Here is a 16871-nt window from a genome sequence, read left to right on the forward strand (position 1 = left end):
CCGCCGCTCCCGCGATGCCTATCCCTCCGTAGCAGGATGCAGCACCCCGTGTCACCCATCTCTTTGCCAACCATTTGCCCTGCTCCGTCCTTTCCATGATTCCTAACAGCAATACCCTTTTCAGCCTGCTTTTCCAAGAAGCCTGAACCAGCTCTGCACATGTGTAGCTGTGCATGTACTGGGGAGTCCTTGTCCTGCTGCAGCAGCTTAGGAACAAAGGAAGAGTTCAAATAATCATGACATTTCCAATGTAGATGCATGTTGAGGAGCTTAGCCCATTAAATGATGGAGCTGCAAACTCTTTGCAGAAATTTAATCTAGGTGGAGACATTTCAGCAGAGGGGTGTTCCTACAAGTAACAGATTAACAAAAGCATTAGACGATCCACTCCTTCAATGAGAAAGAATTATTTCACATAGGGAACCTCCACTTCAGATGGCACAAAACCCCTTAAGGCAAATTGTAACTTCAGTGGGAGTAAAAGGCCACGAGACAGACACAGAAGAGCAAGGAGAAATACCCATCAACCACACCCTTAATATGCAAGAACTTCCCACGTATTTCAATCCATTTTAGTTCTTCTTGCCTGTACCTGCTTTATGAGGATCTATGTACAAGGATTCCTATCACTTGACATACTGGCTAAAGAAAAATAAAGAAAAAGTTTAGGTCCTTGAGAGGGCCAGAGGAAGGGCAGCGAGATAAATTTCACCCATCTTCTCTCGTACCCTAATATAGCCTACAAAAGTTTCTCCTCAGCTTATGGACAACAAGAACCTCACACCCACTCGCAGGCAGGAGGAGAGCTAACTAAGCTTTTTAGAGGTTATGGCAATAAGTAGGCACCTATTGAGAGCTATTTTCACAGAAGTTGAGCTCTCTACTCCAAAGCGGTACTAGGAACCCAAACCGAACCATCTTTCTCTTCAAAATCAGGTCTCATTTTCACAACTACCTTCAGGCCATCCAACTTTAGAAATATTAGTACCGGTCAGTGTTGTATTAATCCAACAAACATTTTTACTGACATCAGTTAATGATGCCTCCAGGACTCCTCACATAAGTGAATCTAAGCATCAGTTTAGCTGTTCGGTTGAATAGAGCACTCCAGAATCAGCTATTGTCACCGATTTAAGGGTCAGTTTGAGCAGATGCCAGAGGCAAAAAACCTACAATGACGAACAAAAAATTCAAGCCCTTATTTCCATGTTAACATTTTACTCTGTCTTCAGAGATTAAACAACAGTAAAACAAAACATCATGGAGAGAGTAGTAGAAGCAGATATTTAGAAAGGAACTGCCTCCAAATTCAGAAAAAAATACACAATATTGATTCAGCTGAAGGAAGCCTTGTCTCTTTCTGCATTGTCACTTGTGAGCTACTTCTTTAAGGCTACAGTTTTCTAAAAGGAAAAACAAAACACCCCACACACCTATGCCTTTTTCACATCACTGCAATCTCTTGAAAGAGCAGCTCTTGATTCATCAGAGGAGAAAACACATTTTGCTGGAACTGGCAGATAAAGAGCAGTGGAAACTCTCAGAAGAGCAAAAAGGAATTGAGAAAAAGAGGAACTTTTGAGGGAGCTGTCAGAAAGACATTACAAAAAGGAACAATGACTTTTTGGTTTCTCTTCAGAAGTTTCATTAAAAGGACATGAGACCACCGCACACCGCCAGTCACAAGGAATAAGTCTCACCCAGTAAGTACAAGGCCAGGCAAAGGGTGGGATACACCATATACTGCTTAAGTTGTGCTTCCTCAACTTCCACCAGACAGCGTCAAATCCACAGCACTCAGAAACCCAGGAGGACCTACGATGTGCAAGACAGGGATAAGCGGGGCTGGGAACCCTTGCTAGGGATTTAGAGGGCAGAAATTGCTCCTAAGTCAAGAGTCTTTCCAACAGAAACGAAAGGCACTGCCCTGCCATTTTATACAGCAGTGGCATTCTCTTGAAAACCCAACTGCTAAATCTAGCACAAAAGTCACATTACATAGAGGATAAAGCACGTTTTAAGAGAATGGGATGAGAGCCCACTACTGAAAGTTACCAACAGCTGCCACACAAAGCTGCCTAACACAGACCCCACGGGCAGCAGCGACACGATGTCCCTCTGGGATCTGTGTACAGACATCCCTTAGATTGACCTTCACCCAAGGGAATCAAGCAGATAACAGACATGAAATTCCTCAGAAATGACAGCTAGAAACATGGATGGCATGGATCTCGACTGCCCGAGAATTCAGTCAGACCAAACATAACGTGAAACCACTAAATACCCACAAGACTGTAACATCATTTGATCAATGTTGAATTCTGCTCACTTGCATACCAAGAGCATGCTTCCTTCCTTCCGAAACTTGAAATGAAACACGCCACATTTAGCATCAGTCCCCTGAGCCACCCAAACCCTTCCCATTTTGCAAAGCCACAAACAACTTCAGTTTAGTCTGAGAGGTATTTAGAAAGGTTATTCTGAAATCAAGAATAAAGTCTAATTTCCCAAGCATTCCAGTTTATCGACTGTGTAGCTCATACTCATGCCCTTTTTGGCCAGATAACATCCAGAGTTTTGCTGTTTTCCTTCCAAATCTTTGGGAAGACATTTGTGTTTGAATCCTGGAAACTCTGATCAGTTATAAACTGTAATTTGTTTTCCCCCCACACGTTTTATTTCTATACACATGGATAAATTCCTCCTTACTAAAACTATTTATTGAAAGCCAGGCGAAGGTGTGCGAGTTCCTGCTGCAGTACTCTGTACGGGGTACAGCTTTCCACTGGGAGCAACTCGTGCGCCATCGCTCATTCATTCTTTATCCCTGAGAAAGAGTAACTTTTCAGATTAGATATGCATTTGACAGTAATCCTTCAGTCCCCAGAGCATGACCGTGGCCCACAAAAAGCCTTAAATAGGCAATGGGAAATTCCAGTAGCATGGGGAAACATAAGCAAGCCCAAAGCCAGCACTCCACCCACCACCTGCACAGCATAGATGCGTGGCTGGAGCACAGGGAGGGAAGAGATGGAGCACGGACAGAGTACACGACACAGCAGATAAGGACAAGTTCGGGGAGTTTGAAACAGCTATAAACTTTGCTAAAACAAACACACACGAAAACCAGACCAGCCACCCTCGCAAGTGCGTGATGTTGGCTACGGTGCCCCTGAAGATAAGGATCCCAGTCCAAGACTCGGTTGCCTCCACAGCACATTTTGCAGCCTGAAGCTCCAACCCATCCCCAGTAGGAACACTGCCTCAAGCCAAGAGGGCAAACCACACAGCAGTTAGCGACGGAAACACGACCTGCCACTGCTCACAAACCCCCAGAAAACTGCTTTCAAATTAGGGTAATTTATTTCAAAATCTAAAACCCTAAAAGAGAAAGCCACTGCCATTTTGGATAAATGGCAGCATGTCCCTCACCGCGATCTCTTAAATGCCTTTCCTTGAACTAATTATAGGACAGGTCTCTAAATGATGCCTCACTTTGTTTACAGGTTGCTTTCAGATTAGATCAGAAGTCATCACCCAGTTTCGGTACAGACTATTGCATCATAAGAACTTTCTCCAAGAAGCCAGACTGTAATTTCTGCTTGCAAGCTCACTCATTAGCTTTCTACTAGCTATTAGCTCTTACCTAAAGGCAAAGGGACTGACTGCATGGTTACACGAGCGGAGAGCATTTAAAGAAGTGACAGAAAATTGCCTTGATGTGGATAAGGAATAGTAAGGCATCATTTATCTACTCAGAGCGCTCTCAGGATTTCACAAAGCCAGGGAGAAAGGTTCTCCTATAAGCATCAGTAACAACAGTCAGTTCACGTAAATCTGTTCTCAAAAGCCAAAGGCATACAAGGGGGGAGAAAAAAAAAAACCAAAAAATATCAACACTTGAAGAAATTATCAGTGACTAAGCTACAAAGCTTTGCCAGGTGGGTAACAAGCAGTTTCTTTCTTGGCATTGGCTTTCATTCATCTGCTAGGTGATTTTGGCTAATTCTTTCAGATTCACTGGTGTCTTCTCCAGCTGGCGCCTGTTCCAACTTGTGACCCCATTCATTCAGTGCCCAGCTGCATTACCTGGGTTACTCAGCCGGTACTGGAGGTTGGCAAATGAAGTGGGGCAAATCAATCCCTTCAATATAACATCCAAATTGTCCGCTTAGTTCACAATGACTTTTAAATCAGTGTCACACTTGGTGGTCACCACACAGAGGTACCTCCTCGGCATCAAAAGGGCTCCAGCTCAGCATCTCCCTCCCTGCCCAGCACCCTGCTTCAGCCCATCATCCCATAACAGCTTCTCATGATCCTTCTCTAGATTTTTGCTTCCCAGGTCCTTTCTGGTCCAGATCCCAAACTGATCATTCTTTGCAGGGAAAGTATACAGGTGCACCACAGCCTCAAGCCACTGCTAGACTGGTCACTGAAACCAGCTGGGTTTTCTGGTACCATAACCTGGCTGCTCAGCCACCAGAACTGCTGCCCACTGTATGATCACAGGTGGGTCATGCTCCAGCTGCGCCTTCCCTGATGATCAAACAGCTGCCTACAGAATTCAGAGCAAGGTTTATGGCAATAGAAAAAAAGCCCCCCTCCCAAAAAAAAAACCCAAACAAAAAACCCACAACATCTGCACACAACATGGGCCCCTGGCTCAGGCACAGCATCTCTACCCATGGCATTTTCCCCCTCCTACCACCCCGGCTGTCCTGACCAGCAGAGCTGTTCACAGGGGAATGCCCCTAATATACCGCAGCAACTCTACTTCCAGGGTTAACAGAGCACTTATGGGAAAATACCATTTTCTTAACCTGTTTTAACAGGACAGTTTTAGTGCTCCAATAGTATAGAGCCCTCAACAGTAGCATTTAGACCCTTTCTCACCCCCAACTCCTCCTGCATTGCAAAGGGACAACTTGAATCAATTTACTTTGGGACACAAAGTCCTGCTATTCTACAGACACTGGGAACATTTGGTTACGTCCCTACTTGATTAATTTTATCGCAGGCTGAGCTAACATTCAGTAAATGGCCTCGCACACATGATGCAGAAGTTGGATGACAGAGACGCTGCCAAGAAGTTCAGAGTTTTGCAATTTAATCATACGCTTTAATTACCTTGTATGCCTTGGTTATTTCAGGTAGGTTAGTGTGTTAAAAAGTTATTAATTAGTATTTTAATTGTTCAGGAAGTAATTCTTCATTGCAAAACCTTACTCAGTTAACTGTTTTAACCTCTGAAAAATAAATCCCAGATGATTCCTTTGTCAGATTAAAACAAACATTAAATGGATCAACTTTAAAATTTGAAAAAAATTAGAGAAAAACATTGAAATGGAAGTTTAGGAAATCGACATTTAAACCAGTACTTAAAAATAAGAGGAAAAAATATGTTTAATATCAAATAGAAACCAGTTATTTTTAATGCTGATCCACAGGGCAATCGAAACATTTTACAGCAGCTGAACTGCACAGACGGGGACAGATCTTCCCTTTCATGTACCAAAACCAATCCTTCTGTAGGCTCAGTGTAAACATTTTTGTTCCAAGCAGAGTCATCTCAATCCAGAAAGAAATGTTATTTCAACCAAACAGCACTGGATTAAGCTAAATTAAGGGTCAGGTGCTCCACCTCGACCAGCCTGAAGCAGTCCTGCGGTTAGATACCGCTTCCTAAAACAAGACCGGCTTTGCTCCTTCTTTAGGCACAAGTTTCAACTTCTGTAGGGAAGTAACAAAAGAGAGCTCAACATTCACATGCAATTTGGATGCAATTTGGTATTTCAGCTCTGATCCCGCTTCCCTCCCAGTCCAAGACTTTCGTACAGGCGTTTGTGAGAACCAGAAACCCCAGAGGGACTCCGTGGGACTAAGCCAGCCAAAGCCGGAGACGCGAACAAGCTGGCTGGGCTGGAATAACCAACTTCACGTGGTTCTTGAGTCAGAACCAAAACTGTTAGAAAAATGACTGACTTCTGAAGAATGACATCACTTTAGGAGCTCTGACTTTTGGGTCATGCCTGTCTGCTGCTATTGCACCTTTAGACAGACCCGTTAGCCAGCCACACCTACCAAATTTTTAGTTCTTTCTGCATAGCGGGATATCATAAGGACCCCCTTTTCGTACAGAGCGAGCAGGCATGGCCACAGCACCATGAGAGGGCAGGGGCAGAGCACCAGCACCTTGGCAAGAGACCTTCCTGCTGCCAAACGACGAGATGGTGCGGAGCCCCGGCCCCTCCACATCCACCTCATCCTCATCCCAGTGCCAGGCCAGAGTACAGGATTCGTTTGCTCCCGGTATTTTTGCAGAGCAGCCTTACGTGGAGTGGAACATCTGTAAAAAGCTGAGAGGGAGGATAAACTCCACGGGGCAGCATGGACAACTAGTCAGGCAGGTAAGAGTGGCCATCAGTGCCTCAGGTTCATTTACAAAAGGCAGGCAGGAAACACATATGGAATAAGCTCACTTTGCAGAAATTTATACCCTTGCTTGAAACAACCACCATTACAACCGGGAGGGAGGCAACCACAGGGTCAGTTCATCAAAAACATGCAGCACATGTTGGCTTTAATGTCAAAGTCAAAGATGGCAGATGGCTTGAGCTGTGCGTCAGGAAGGGGATGGTAAATAAAGCATAACCAGGGCTTGGCCGTGAGGGGAGAGGGAGAAATGCAGAAATCCAGTGCTCGGGTCTTGTCCACACCGGGAAGCGCCACTGCGGCAGGAGCAGTGGGCAGGAGAACAGCACCAGCCCCTTCCCCAGACGGAGCTGCCTCGGCAGGAAGAGGACCTTGGCTAAACCACTACTTCCACCAGCAGCTTTATCTCTGGAGCACACCAGGGAGGAATAACCACTCAGATATTTGTATTCCTTAAGCTACGGGACACTACGAGGACAGGGAGAGGAAGCCCAAAACCCACATTCTTCCCCCACACCCCTGCTGGATTTTTTTTTTGTCTTTGAGAAAGTACCTGATTTAACAGCCTCCCCAAAGAATCAGCTCTTTAAGCGGTATTTTCCTTATAGGCTTATTCGCTGTGTCTGTATTTTGTTGGTAGATATGCAGCTTTGGGGGTATTCGGTAATCTGAGGGATGGTGCCTGCACCTCTTGATAAATGCAATACCCCTTAGGTTTCACCACCTTTGATCTCAGCTGGCTATAGAACCAGAATCCCTTCGCTGGGCTGACATCTCAGGGCTAATCACTGCACTGCTTGTGACTCACATCCATCCCACACGTGAAAATAAATACACTGTGTATTGTTAAGACTGCATTCAGAGTGTAAATACACACTGTTGTATACACTGTCTTTATTATATACACAGAGGGAAAGAAAACAGACTGAACCACAGCAAACAAAGTACTAGTAAATAACCTTCCCCCTTCTGGGGAAATGCTTATGGCAACAAAAATTAAGAGTCTTTCACTCTTTTGCAGAGACAGAAGTAGCAGCTGGAGTGCCTGACGAAGGCTGCGACAGGGAAGGATTCCCAAGGGCTGGGAAGGCACAAAAATGAAATGGTAAGCTATGCTTTTCTTGTGCTGCAAAGCAGCTGAAGTTTGGGGACAGGGAATTTCATTTAATTACCAATAGAAAACAACCTCAAGAGCAAGCTATGACTACATGTATGCAGTTAACTTTGTCCAGGTGAGAACACAAGTGAGAGCATTGGTTTGGTGTTTGCAACTGAACCCCCATCCCACTATGACCATTGAGAAACCTCAGATCTACAGGCAGGAGATACAACCCACACAAAGACTAGACAACAAAACAAGGCAGGGTTCCTAACCCATCCAGCTTCCTATCCAAATTCTCTTCACAGATGAGGGAGTTGTGAAACAGGGTATAAATTACGGCAGAGAAGAGGTCTTTGATCTCTGCTCTACATTCTAACAAAGCATTTGGCATTTCTCTCTCACTTTACTAGGGAGACCGGTGGCTGGATGGTTGCCTGCTTACTGTTTGCATCTCTACCCAGAGGTAAATAAACTATAATACACATCTAGGGGTATTTAAATGTGAATATACAAGCCACAAACTGAGAAGCTTGGAGGAAAACAAAACAAATGCATGAAAACAAAACAAATGCACTGTAATGAAATATATGCAAAGCATGCAAGGTTTGCAAGTACAGGTAACAACCTTCAGATAAACCTCTGTATCTGAAAGAAGTGGTTTCAAGGTTAAGGTGTTTCAGGACCACAAACCTTTACCTATAAAGTTTACCCTGCCCACATTCTTAAAAATACCCTACCATTTCCATAATGTTAAGGATGACTTGGAATCTCATCCTTTACAGAGACAGATGCAAGGCAGTTGGGGATTGTAATTGAACTCATTAAGTTGCTGGGCTGGCTAAAGGCATAACGAGGTAAGCGAAAGGACTGGAGCCCAGCAGCAGTCTCTCTCCCTACATCTTTGCCCATGCTCCACCAAATTCTAGCAGAGTTGGGTTTCTGATGTTATATAGATTAGGTATTATCTTGTCTATAAAAGAGATACATTAATATGTGCCAGTGAGGGAGTTTTCTACAAGTTGCAGGGACAACTCTCTGTAATCTCCTTATCAGAGGCTTAAACTCAGCAATATTAAAACTTCTGTGCTCCTCTGTTTGCCCAGAAGTGCCTCCCATTTACCAGGCGCTGCGGTGGTCCGGGAGGTTACACTTCCTCTGGAAATAGTCTCCCTCTCTCTTCTGGACACACAACTGACATTTTTAAGGAAAACTTTCATGTGTCTCCACAGAGCAGCGTGAAAAGTCTATAGCCAAGCAAGATGTGCTCTTTCAGTAGCAGAGTGTGCCTGCAAGTGTGCAGAGCCATTTAGGTGGCCCGTCACCTACTTTTTTTTCCTCCCCCTCCCTAAAATAAGGGAATTCAAGTTCAGTGTTGCTCAGCAAGCAACTGGGATTGCAAACAGCCCCCTATCCTCCCCAAAATACTTTTACATGTAGTGGAGATATGAACCTGTAAGTAACCACACAACACTACTTCACCAGGGTAATGCATTTCAGTTTGAGCTCACAAGTACCCAGAAACACAAAAAATCCCCTCTTGCCTTGCTTCCAACATTGGAATATTTTTCCACTTAACCCATTGCTTCCCCTTTAAGCTACTTTGTCTATGTCAGAACTGTGCTAATACCACCAGAGTAGACTTGAGAGACACACTCAAGAGCTTTCCACAAGGCATAAAGTCTAGATTGCTTACTAGCATCCCAGATGTCTCCAGTAAACACAATATGTAATTACTAAACAAAGATGATTACCCTAGATCATCTTCAGGGAAGGAAAAGAGGGAGAAACAAACAAACAAAAAAGGCCAGCCTTTATGAGCTTCCCTGCACCACACTTCAGATACCGAAGCAGCAGTGTTTTCTCATTATACGAATCTTACAGGTTGGTTAAATTAGCACACACAACTTCACCTTGAGAGTCTTATCATTTGGGCAATATTTAAAACACACAATTAAAACCCCAAAAATTCCACAAAATAAACTCACTTCACATTTGAGCCTTACAACCACAAGTCTGCCAACACTCATTTTTGTCCAAGGTAGAGAACTGCCCCTTCCCCATACAAAGCTTACCGGGTAGATCAGACGAGCACTGCTTGCCCTGCTTTGCACATCCCAGCACCGGCTGCCACCATCCCCGCGGCTTCACTGCTCCATCCTCCTGCCCTGGAAGCTCCCCGCACATCCACAGCCTCAGCGAGAAACTAACGTGGCATCACCAGTCCCCAGCATGACCTTACTCTTCTTCTCAAAGCTAGCCTCTTTAAGGGCACCTCTTTAACTTCTACCCAGAAGTCTGTTCCTCCCATCTACAAGACTTGGTGCAGCTGTAGGCTCTGTTAAATAACTCGTTACAGCCAGATTGCACTCACCTGTTCTTGGCCCAGGCAATTTCAGCAGTGCCTCCTTTTTTTTGCCTCCCGCTGCCCTGGTTTTACCAGGTGAAAGCAGTTTGGGGCGGGGTGGATTGAATCCCCCAGCTGTTTGTAATAGAGTCACCACGAGCGTACGAAGTTTGTACACCATATCATGCAGGAAAGGAGCAGTTGTGCTAGGCATTGCTGTCCTCCAGCTTCAGAAAAAGAATAAAGAGCCAAAAAGCAAATAGGTGCACTTCTAAAACCAGTATCAAATTAGAAGTGACTGCAATCAGAAGACAGGACCAACACTCACTCTCCCTCTTTTGCTCCTTAAGAAAATGCTTATTGTCCATTTTTCTGAATAGAGCTACAAGTTTTGTGGTCTTCAGGATTATCTTTTCTCCATCCACGTGCAACACCATACGTTGCACGCACTCCCTCTCCTAACGGCATCCTGCGGACAGCTCTCTTTCCACCAAAAAGCTCTTCTGGAGGCTCACTTCTTCCAGGGCTTACCAAACACCTGCAGCAGCCTCAGGGATGCTCATCTCCCCGCTGAGGTCAGCTCACCACGGCCAGCCATAACCACAGCTGGCTTTCAGACACGGCCTTGCCTCAGAGAGGCTCTGCTAAGCCCAGCCTTAGTCGGGGCTCAAACAGCTCAGAGATGGGTCCAGGGCTGCTCCCTGCCCTTCCTCAGCCGGCAGTCGGTACAGCTAAGGGCCCTGCCTGGGTACGTCACTAATTACGGGGCTAAGGCGGTCTCCTTGGGGAGCCTAGGGTCGTACGTGCTGCGGTACTAAGGGTACAGTACGGTGGAGGCTGAGCTTTGTTATAAATAAAATAAGAACCTTGTTCGGATACTGTTGTAGTTCAGGTTCCCCTTGAGAAGCGACCGAAGCGGTCTGAAAATGGTGGAGCTTTCCAGGCAGCAAGGGGAGTCTCCTCCCATTGACAACCAGAAACAGCGCTGGGGGGTATGTGGGTTTTTTCAGCTACAAGTTTACATTGTTGGGCAAAAGTGGACTGGGACTTTCAGCTGAAAATATCTGAAGATCTAAGGAAAGCAGCTGTTTGGTGATACAGTTACAATCGAAGCCACTTACTTGCCTCTGAGATGTAGCTTTCTGAATTATACTTTTCCTTCTGCTCTTATGTCTGCCTGGATGGGTACAAGGTGTTACCAAACAAGTCTGAAAACAGACACTGATTAATACAGAAACAGAGGCCTGAGCATGTAATAAGCTGAGCTCTGGCTGATGTCAGTGACTTCAGGGGGGAACCGAGGCTCTCTTTGGTCTTCAGCCCAACATATGCACAGAGCTGGTGGAGACCTAGAACACAGGAATGACCACGCTGTGACCAAGGACATTTATTTCTATATTTAGTCTGATTACTTACCCCTTATGCCTCATAGAACTTTGGCCATGAAAACAGATTGAGTTGTTTCACAGTGAATTTTAGCTTTTGTTCTTGGCACAATGACAGACTCATGCTGCTTTTATTCTGCTCCCTGCTGGGATGAGTTTTCCATCCAAATTAATTCATCTGCATTTTAATTTATAAAACAATTTTATGAAGCAGGTTTGGCCAAAGCATTAATTTAAGCCCACATTCTGTGCTGAAAATACCTAGTTGTCTATGCTTTATAAATACACAGAACCCTTCTGTAACCCAGTCTTCCCCTAGAAAATACACCACCACAATCTAGTAAGAGTTGTCCAACGTGATAGCGGCAGGCTCCCCCCTTTGTGCAAGTTCTAGTACACTTTCAACTAACTCAGAAGAATTTATAAAAATCATTAGTATCAAAGTTATTAAATGAGCGGTGTGTATAAGCAAGATGCATCTGGCTGCCTGCCTTGCCTGTCCGCCGGTTTGTTCCCCCGCAGACCCCCCTCACCCCGGTTCTTGCATGTGCTGGAATTGGTTGGTAAGGTTGGTAACATCTCTGCCCGATGTCCAGGCCACCAGTACAAAGTATCTGTCTTCCGGAGGCCTTGGAAAAGTGATTTACCGAATGTGGGAAGGACAGACCTTCTTTCTAGGGTACCGGGAGAATAACCATACCAAAGAGTATGAGAGGCCACAGGACAGGTATTAGCGTCATAGCTGCATAAAAAAAAAACCTTGTCTGTCAGACCCTCTGCAAGATGTCACAGGGGAAGGGAGGCAGGGACCTCTAGGACATTATTTACAAATTGGGAGTCACAATCTGATAGGCAAGCAATGGGAGTTGGAGGAGACGAAACTCATCCAGGACCTTTCTCTTGCTCACATAACACCCTTTTCACGCTTCTTCTTTTTTCAGCCAGACTTCCTGGAAAACCAAAGCTTGCTTAATCATGTCTGCTCATCTTCACTTCCCTGCATCCCCTTTTCCTCTTGTGAACTGACCGATTAATTAAAATCAAATCAGACACTTGTTCTCAAAGACAAAGATCCCCATATGCTGGGAGAAAAATCACCATCTAAGGAGACACGTTGAAGCAGCACCCATGCTGACAAAGTGAAGGCAACTTGCACACAGCAACATCTGTCCTGCTGCACAGCTGGCTGGGCACTGAGCATACACAGTCCTCAGTCCTGGCATAGCACGTACAGCCTCCTGCCTGGCTGGGAGCAAGAGGACATAGAATCATAGAATCGTTACGGTTGGAAGAGACCTCAGAGATCATCAAGTCCAACCGTATACCCAATGCCACCATGCCCGCTAAACCATGTCTCAAAGTGCCACATCTAAACGTTTTTTGAACACCTCCAGGGACGGTGAGTCCACCACCTCCCTGGGGAGCCCCTTCCAACACTGAACGACTCTTACAGTGAAGAAATTTTTTTTTTTAAATTTTTTTTTGGGGGGGGGGGCAGAAGAAGGGGGAGAAAGAGAGGCAATAATGATGTGATGAAGCCAAATTATAGGAAACCTGGTGTCCCTAGCTCTGCTGCACACTGAGAAAGTTGTCTGGTTTTTATTCCAGGTCAACCAGACACAACGTGCCATGCATTTGTTGGAGAAACTGTTGTTTTGCCTTGCACCACCACCTCTCCTGGAGAGCAGATCCTTTCCAATTCAATGCTCTACTGGCAGATAGACTCTGTCGTAGTGCACTTCTTTCACAACGGGCAGGATTCGCTGGCGACCCAAGACAAACGTTACCATGGCAGAACTAGGCTTTTTTTGGACCAGATGAAGCATGGCAACTTTTCCTTAAAGCTCTCCAATGTCCAACTACTGGACACAGCTGTATATACTTGCATCTACAAACAGACTGGAGACCATCCCAACAAAACACAGAAATCTAAAATTAAACTCATTGTATCAGGTAAGAGTTTTTCTTAGGTCAGAGGGAGGGAGTTCAGGGCAGCATTTCTTGTTGACAAGCCATACATGGCCATTGATTGGGATGACTTCCAATTTTTAAAGCAAATCTTCAGTCAGCTTCACTCTGTTCCTTGCTTTTGTTGGAAGAATAAGTGAGAAGGAAAAAAACCAAACGCACCTTTGTTAAGCTCCAGCACAGCATATCCACAGAAGAAGCAGGACTCCTGACAGCAAGCCGTCTGCCTCTTCCCTCTGCCTTCGCAGGAGATATTAATGATAATGAGGTCTCCCCAAGTTTTAAGCATTTGGTTATTTATGGATTCATACTGTCCTGGATCCACCTTGTCCCAGAGGAACGGGAGAGTTTATTTCATCGTTTGCACTTGGGTCTGTGAAACAGGATTAGTTTCATCTCTGGCACTTGAAGCCAAAGTCCAGGCCATATACCCTTCCAGATGAAAGACAGGCAGTTGCTAATTACCTTTTCCCTTGCAGCTGGAAGAGCTGGATTTGGTGACAATGCTGGACACATGCAACAAGAATTAGTATTTTTTCTTCCCTAGGAAAGTGAGTGAGGCCATAACACATGCTTGAATAATGCCAAACAACTGAGCTAACATGTTTGAGCTACCTACAAGCATGGCCAGCGGAATGACTGGGCATCGGGTTTGACCAGCTGACCAACTGAAAAAGCAAATTAAAAAAAAGGAGACACACATCAAAACAAATCATAGTTTTTTTAAGGTGTCTTGCTTGAATAAATCAGCCAGAAACTTTCATTATGGTCAACACACACATTTAATTCTGCTTAAAATAGAAAAAAAATTGTTTTCAAGTAATATGAACCCTTTAGTATCTTTGTTTTAATGCACATCATTCTCAAGAGATAAATGGTTTCAAAATGTAAAGTTTCAAAAAATTTCAAAGTGAAATGTTTTGCAGTTTTCAAAATGAAAAAAAAAAAGTCTTTTGAAAATGCAGAATCAAAATGTTTTAATCATCTAATTCTTGGGAACAGTAAGGTGTCTTGTACTCATATTTAATTCTGTGATCATATTTAAAATTTCAATTTTTTTGACAAATGTATTCTTTCTCAGAAAAAACCCCCACTAACTCTTAGATTAACTATCAGTACCCTTTTTCTGTTCTAGGTTCAAACAAGTAACTTTGATTATTATGCTTTTTTCCCAGCTCCATCTAGCATTGAGGAGGCACCTTCCCCTTCTGGTAAGGCAATACTCCTTACCCTGCTAAGTGGCCAAGTAATTATCCAGTGCTCTCATTTGAATTTGCAAGACCGGTAAAACGTGCTGAGTAGAGAAAGCCCCATAGACTTACGGTGCTTGTTCTCTCTTACTAAGTTTAGCAAAATACAGCTGTCCCAGACAGGGGAAATGATCTCCACCACTAAGACAGACCTAGACTGCAGAAAGAATAATACCGGAGTGCCAGCAGTCACTAGTCCAGAAAGCTACTCACCGTTATGGGCATCATAAAAATCAGTAAAAACTAACATGGAAGCCATTTGGTTTTGGGAGTTAAGGCCTGTGCAAATTACCTTGGTATGAATGAACTACCAGATCAAGAGATTTGGGGGGTCCTTTGGGGTAAATAAGGTAATAAATATTCTAAAAGTACACGATTAATGGCTCCACATAAGCTCTTCTGGGAAAATTAAAGTAGATCACATCCAAAGGCAATTCTGAAGTATAGGGCAGATGCTAATGTCCAGGTTTAATCATTACAGAGAAGTAACCACGTTAGGGTCATGTGTAAACACTTCTGGAGTGAATGCAATACAGAAGGGCTGTCCAGTTCTGACATGCCATCGTCAGTAAATTCTCCCATAAAAATCCTGTTTGTAAGACAAATTATTATTATTAGCTCTACAAAGCCTTAAATTGGTATCAAACCTGTAACATTTTGTCATATAAAAACCAACAGCTGCAATTTGTATTTCACTCAGTGTAGCTGAAAGATAGAATCCATTACATAACAATAATTATATTACAGTTATCATAGTAAGTTCAGCCACAATATGACATTACAGCCAGATTAAGCAGCAATAAACACTAAGGAAGAGAAATGTTCCAGTGTTTATCTCATGACCACACAGAAAAAAATCAGCTCTGTATTCATGAGCAGCAAACAACTTGAAAAATTACAGGAAATACCCTTTTTAGACCTAAGATAGCACCTCTAGTTGGTTTAAAGGTCTTTAAAAGAGCATAGAGTTAAATTCAAGATGGTGTCCTGTGCCTTCAGCGACACAGCACCACGTTATAACATGACAAAAGCAAACAGAACAGGCGCTAGAATATCTGTAGTTGTTATCTTCCGCAAGGAGTAAGAAATTATCAAGGGTCAAACTTCAATGCCGTAGCAGTGGGAGTGTCTCAAAACCAAAAGCTAAGCAGGTGGTATTTAAAAAAGATGGTTGTACGTATGTTTGACTGAGCTGAAAACTTTCTGACAACTTTCCCTCAATATAAACTACTTCTTACCATGAAAAGGTATTTTCACTGGGGAGGGAAAAAAAAAAGTGATGGGGACAAGGGGAAGCATTTCAGTTTTACTATAGGAGAACAAACTGAATCACACACTTTAGACACCTGAAGGTTCTTGCACTGCTGGATTTTGAGGGGCTTGGGGATGGGGAAAGAACAAAAGCCTAACTTTTGAAACATAATTTTTTGCAAAAAGGAAAAAATATTTCCTGTTGTCAGCTTCTTTTAAAGAAAACCATCAGCCACAGCTCCCTTTTTTTGTTATTTTCAGCAATTTCTTAAGAAAGGGAGGAAGAGAATGTGTTTTGTATTAGTTGTTAGTTTGGAAGGGAATTAGAAAAGTTAAATGACCTGCTGAGAACAAAGACACTGTATGCAGAAATAGTTCTCACACTTTGCAGTCATCATAACCAGATCAGCAGGTATTTATTATTTTTATATAAAACAGAAACAGTTTTGATCTGTTTCAAATCTGCTTCATTTCTGTTTGTTTATTTGCTGGACTGATTATTTTTCCTAATTACTTTAAAGAGCCTAATTTTACTGTCACTCTGGGTTTCTTGCAAGACTCCTTCTGGGTCAAGTCAAAGTTTGTTTTAAATTTTTTCTGGGAAAAACGAAAGTACCTAGGCCTGAAAGAGGTCACAAGAAGCCAGGAGACTTGCTATAATCCTACTTTTATTTCAAAGCCTTACCGAGGACTACCCAATGTTTACTTGCTTGTTACACGTTAATACCACATACTCCTTCTAGGAAGAGGGGGAGGAAGCACCCCTAGTAGTGATAAGTTAACTGCAAAACTGATAACCACAGCAACAGGAACAGCCCAAGACTTGGTACAGGAAACAACATACAGCCTGATCTTCCCAGAGAAGGTCTTGGACCTAAACATTTATAGGAAGAATTGCTCTGCGGCTTAAATGAGGTTCAAAATCTTTTTTTACCGGTGTACTACATCCAGCATGGGTTGCAGGCACCACCTGTGCCAAGGCTAACCCGTGCCCTGTGTCCATCTTGTGGCTTACGTACCACGAGTGGTACACAGTGCTGCTACCACCTAAATGTCTGTGGCCTAGACTTTTTAACACTTCTTACCATTATTTGTGGATTCTTAATCACAACGCCTACCTCAGGCCCTGAGTAGGT

At 43.7% G+C, this 16871-nt stretch overlaps 1 protein-coding gene across 1 annotated transcript in view; it reads left to right on the forward strand.

Annotated features, from left to right (window-relative positions):
• The window catches only part of LOC104164434 (ICOS ligand-like), a gene marked incomplete at its 5' end in the record, with an annotated part of 57491 nt that overhangs the window by 34203 nt on the left and 6417 nt on the right, over positions 1-16871 (forward strand). The window contains one exon of the mRNA XM_009703763.1: positions 12875-13219. Coding sequence (XP_009702065.1) covers positions 12875-13219 — 345 coding nt within the window. The remainder of the gene's footprint in view (positions 1-12874; positions 13220-16871) is intronic.

The sequence above is a fragment of the Cariama cristata genome, unplaced genomic scaffold, assembly GCF_000690535.1.
Source record: "Cariama cristata isolate BGI_N322 unplaced genomic scaffold, ASM69053v1 scaffold2237, whole genome shotgun sequence".
Lineage (NCBI taxonomy): Eukaryota > Metazoa > Chordata > Aves > Cariamiformes > Cariamidae > Cariama > Cariama cristata.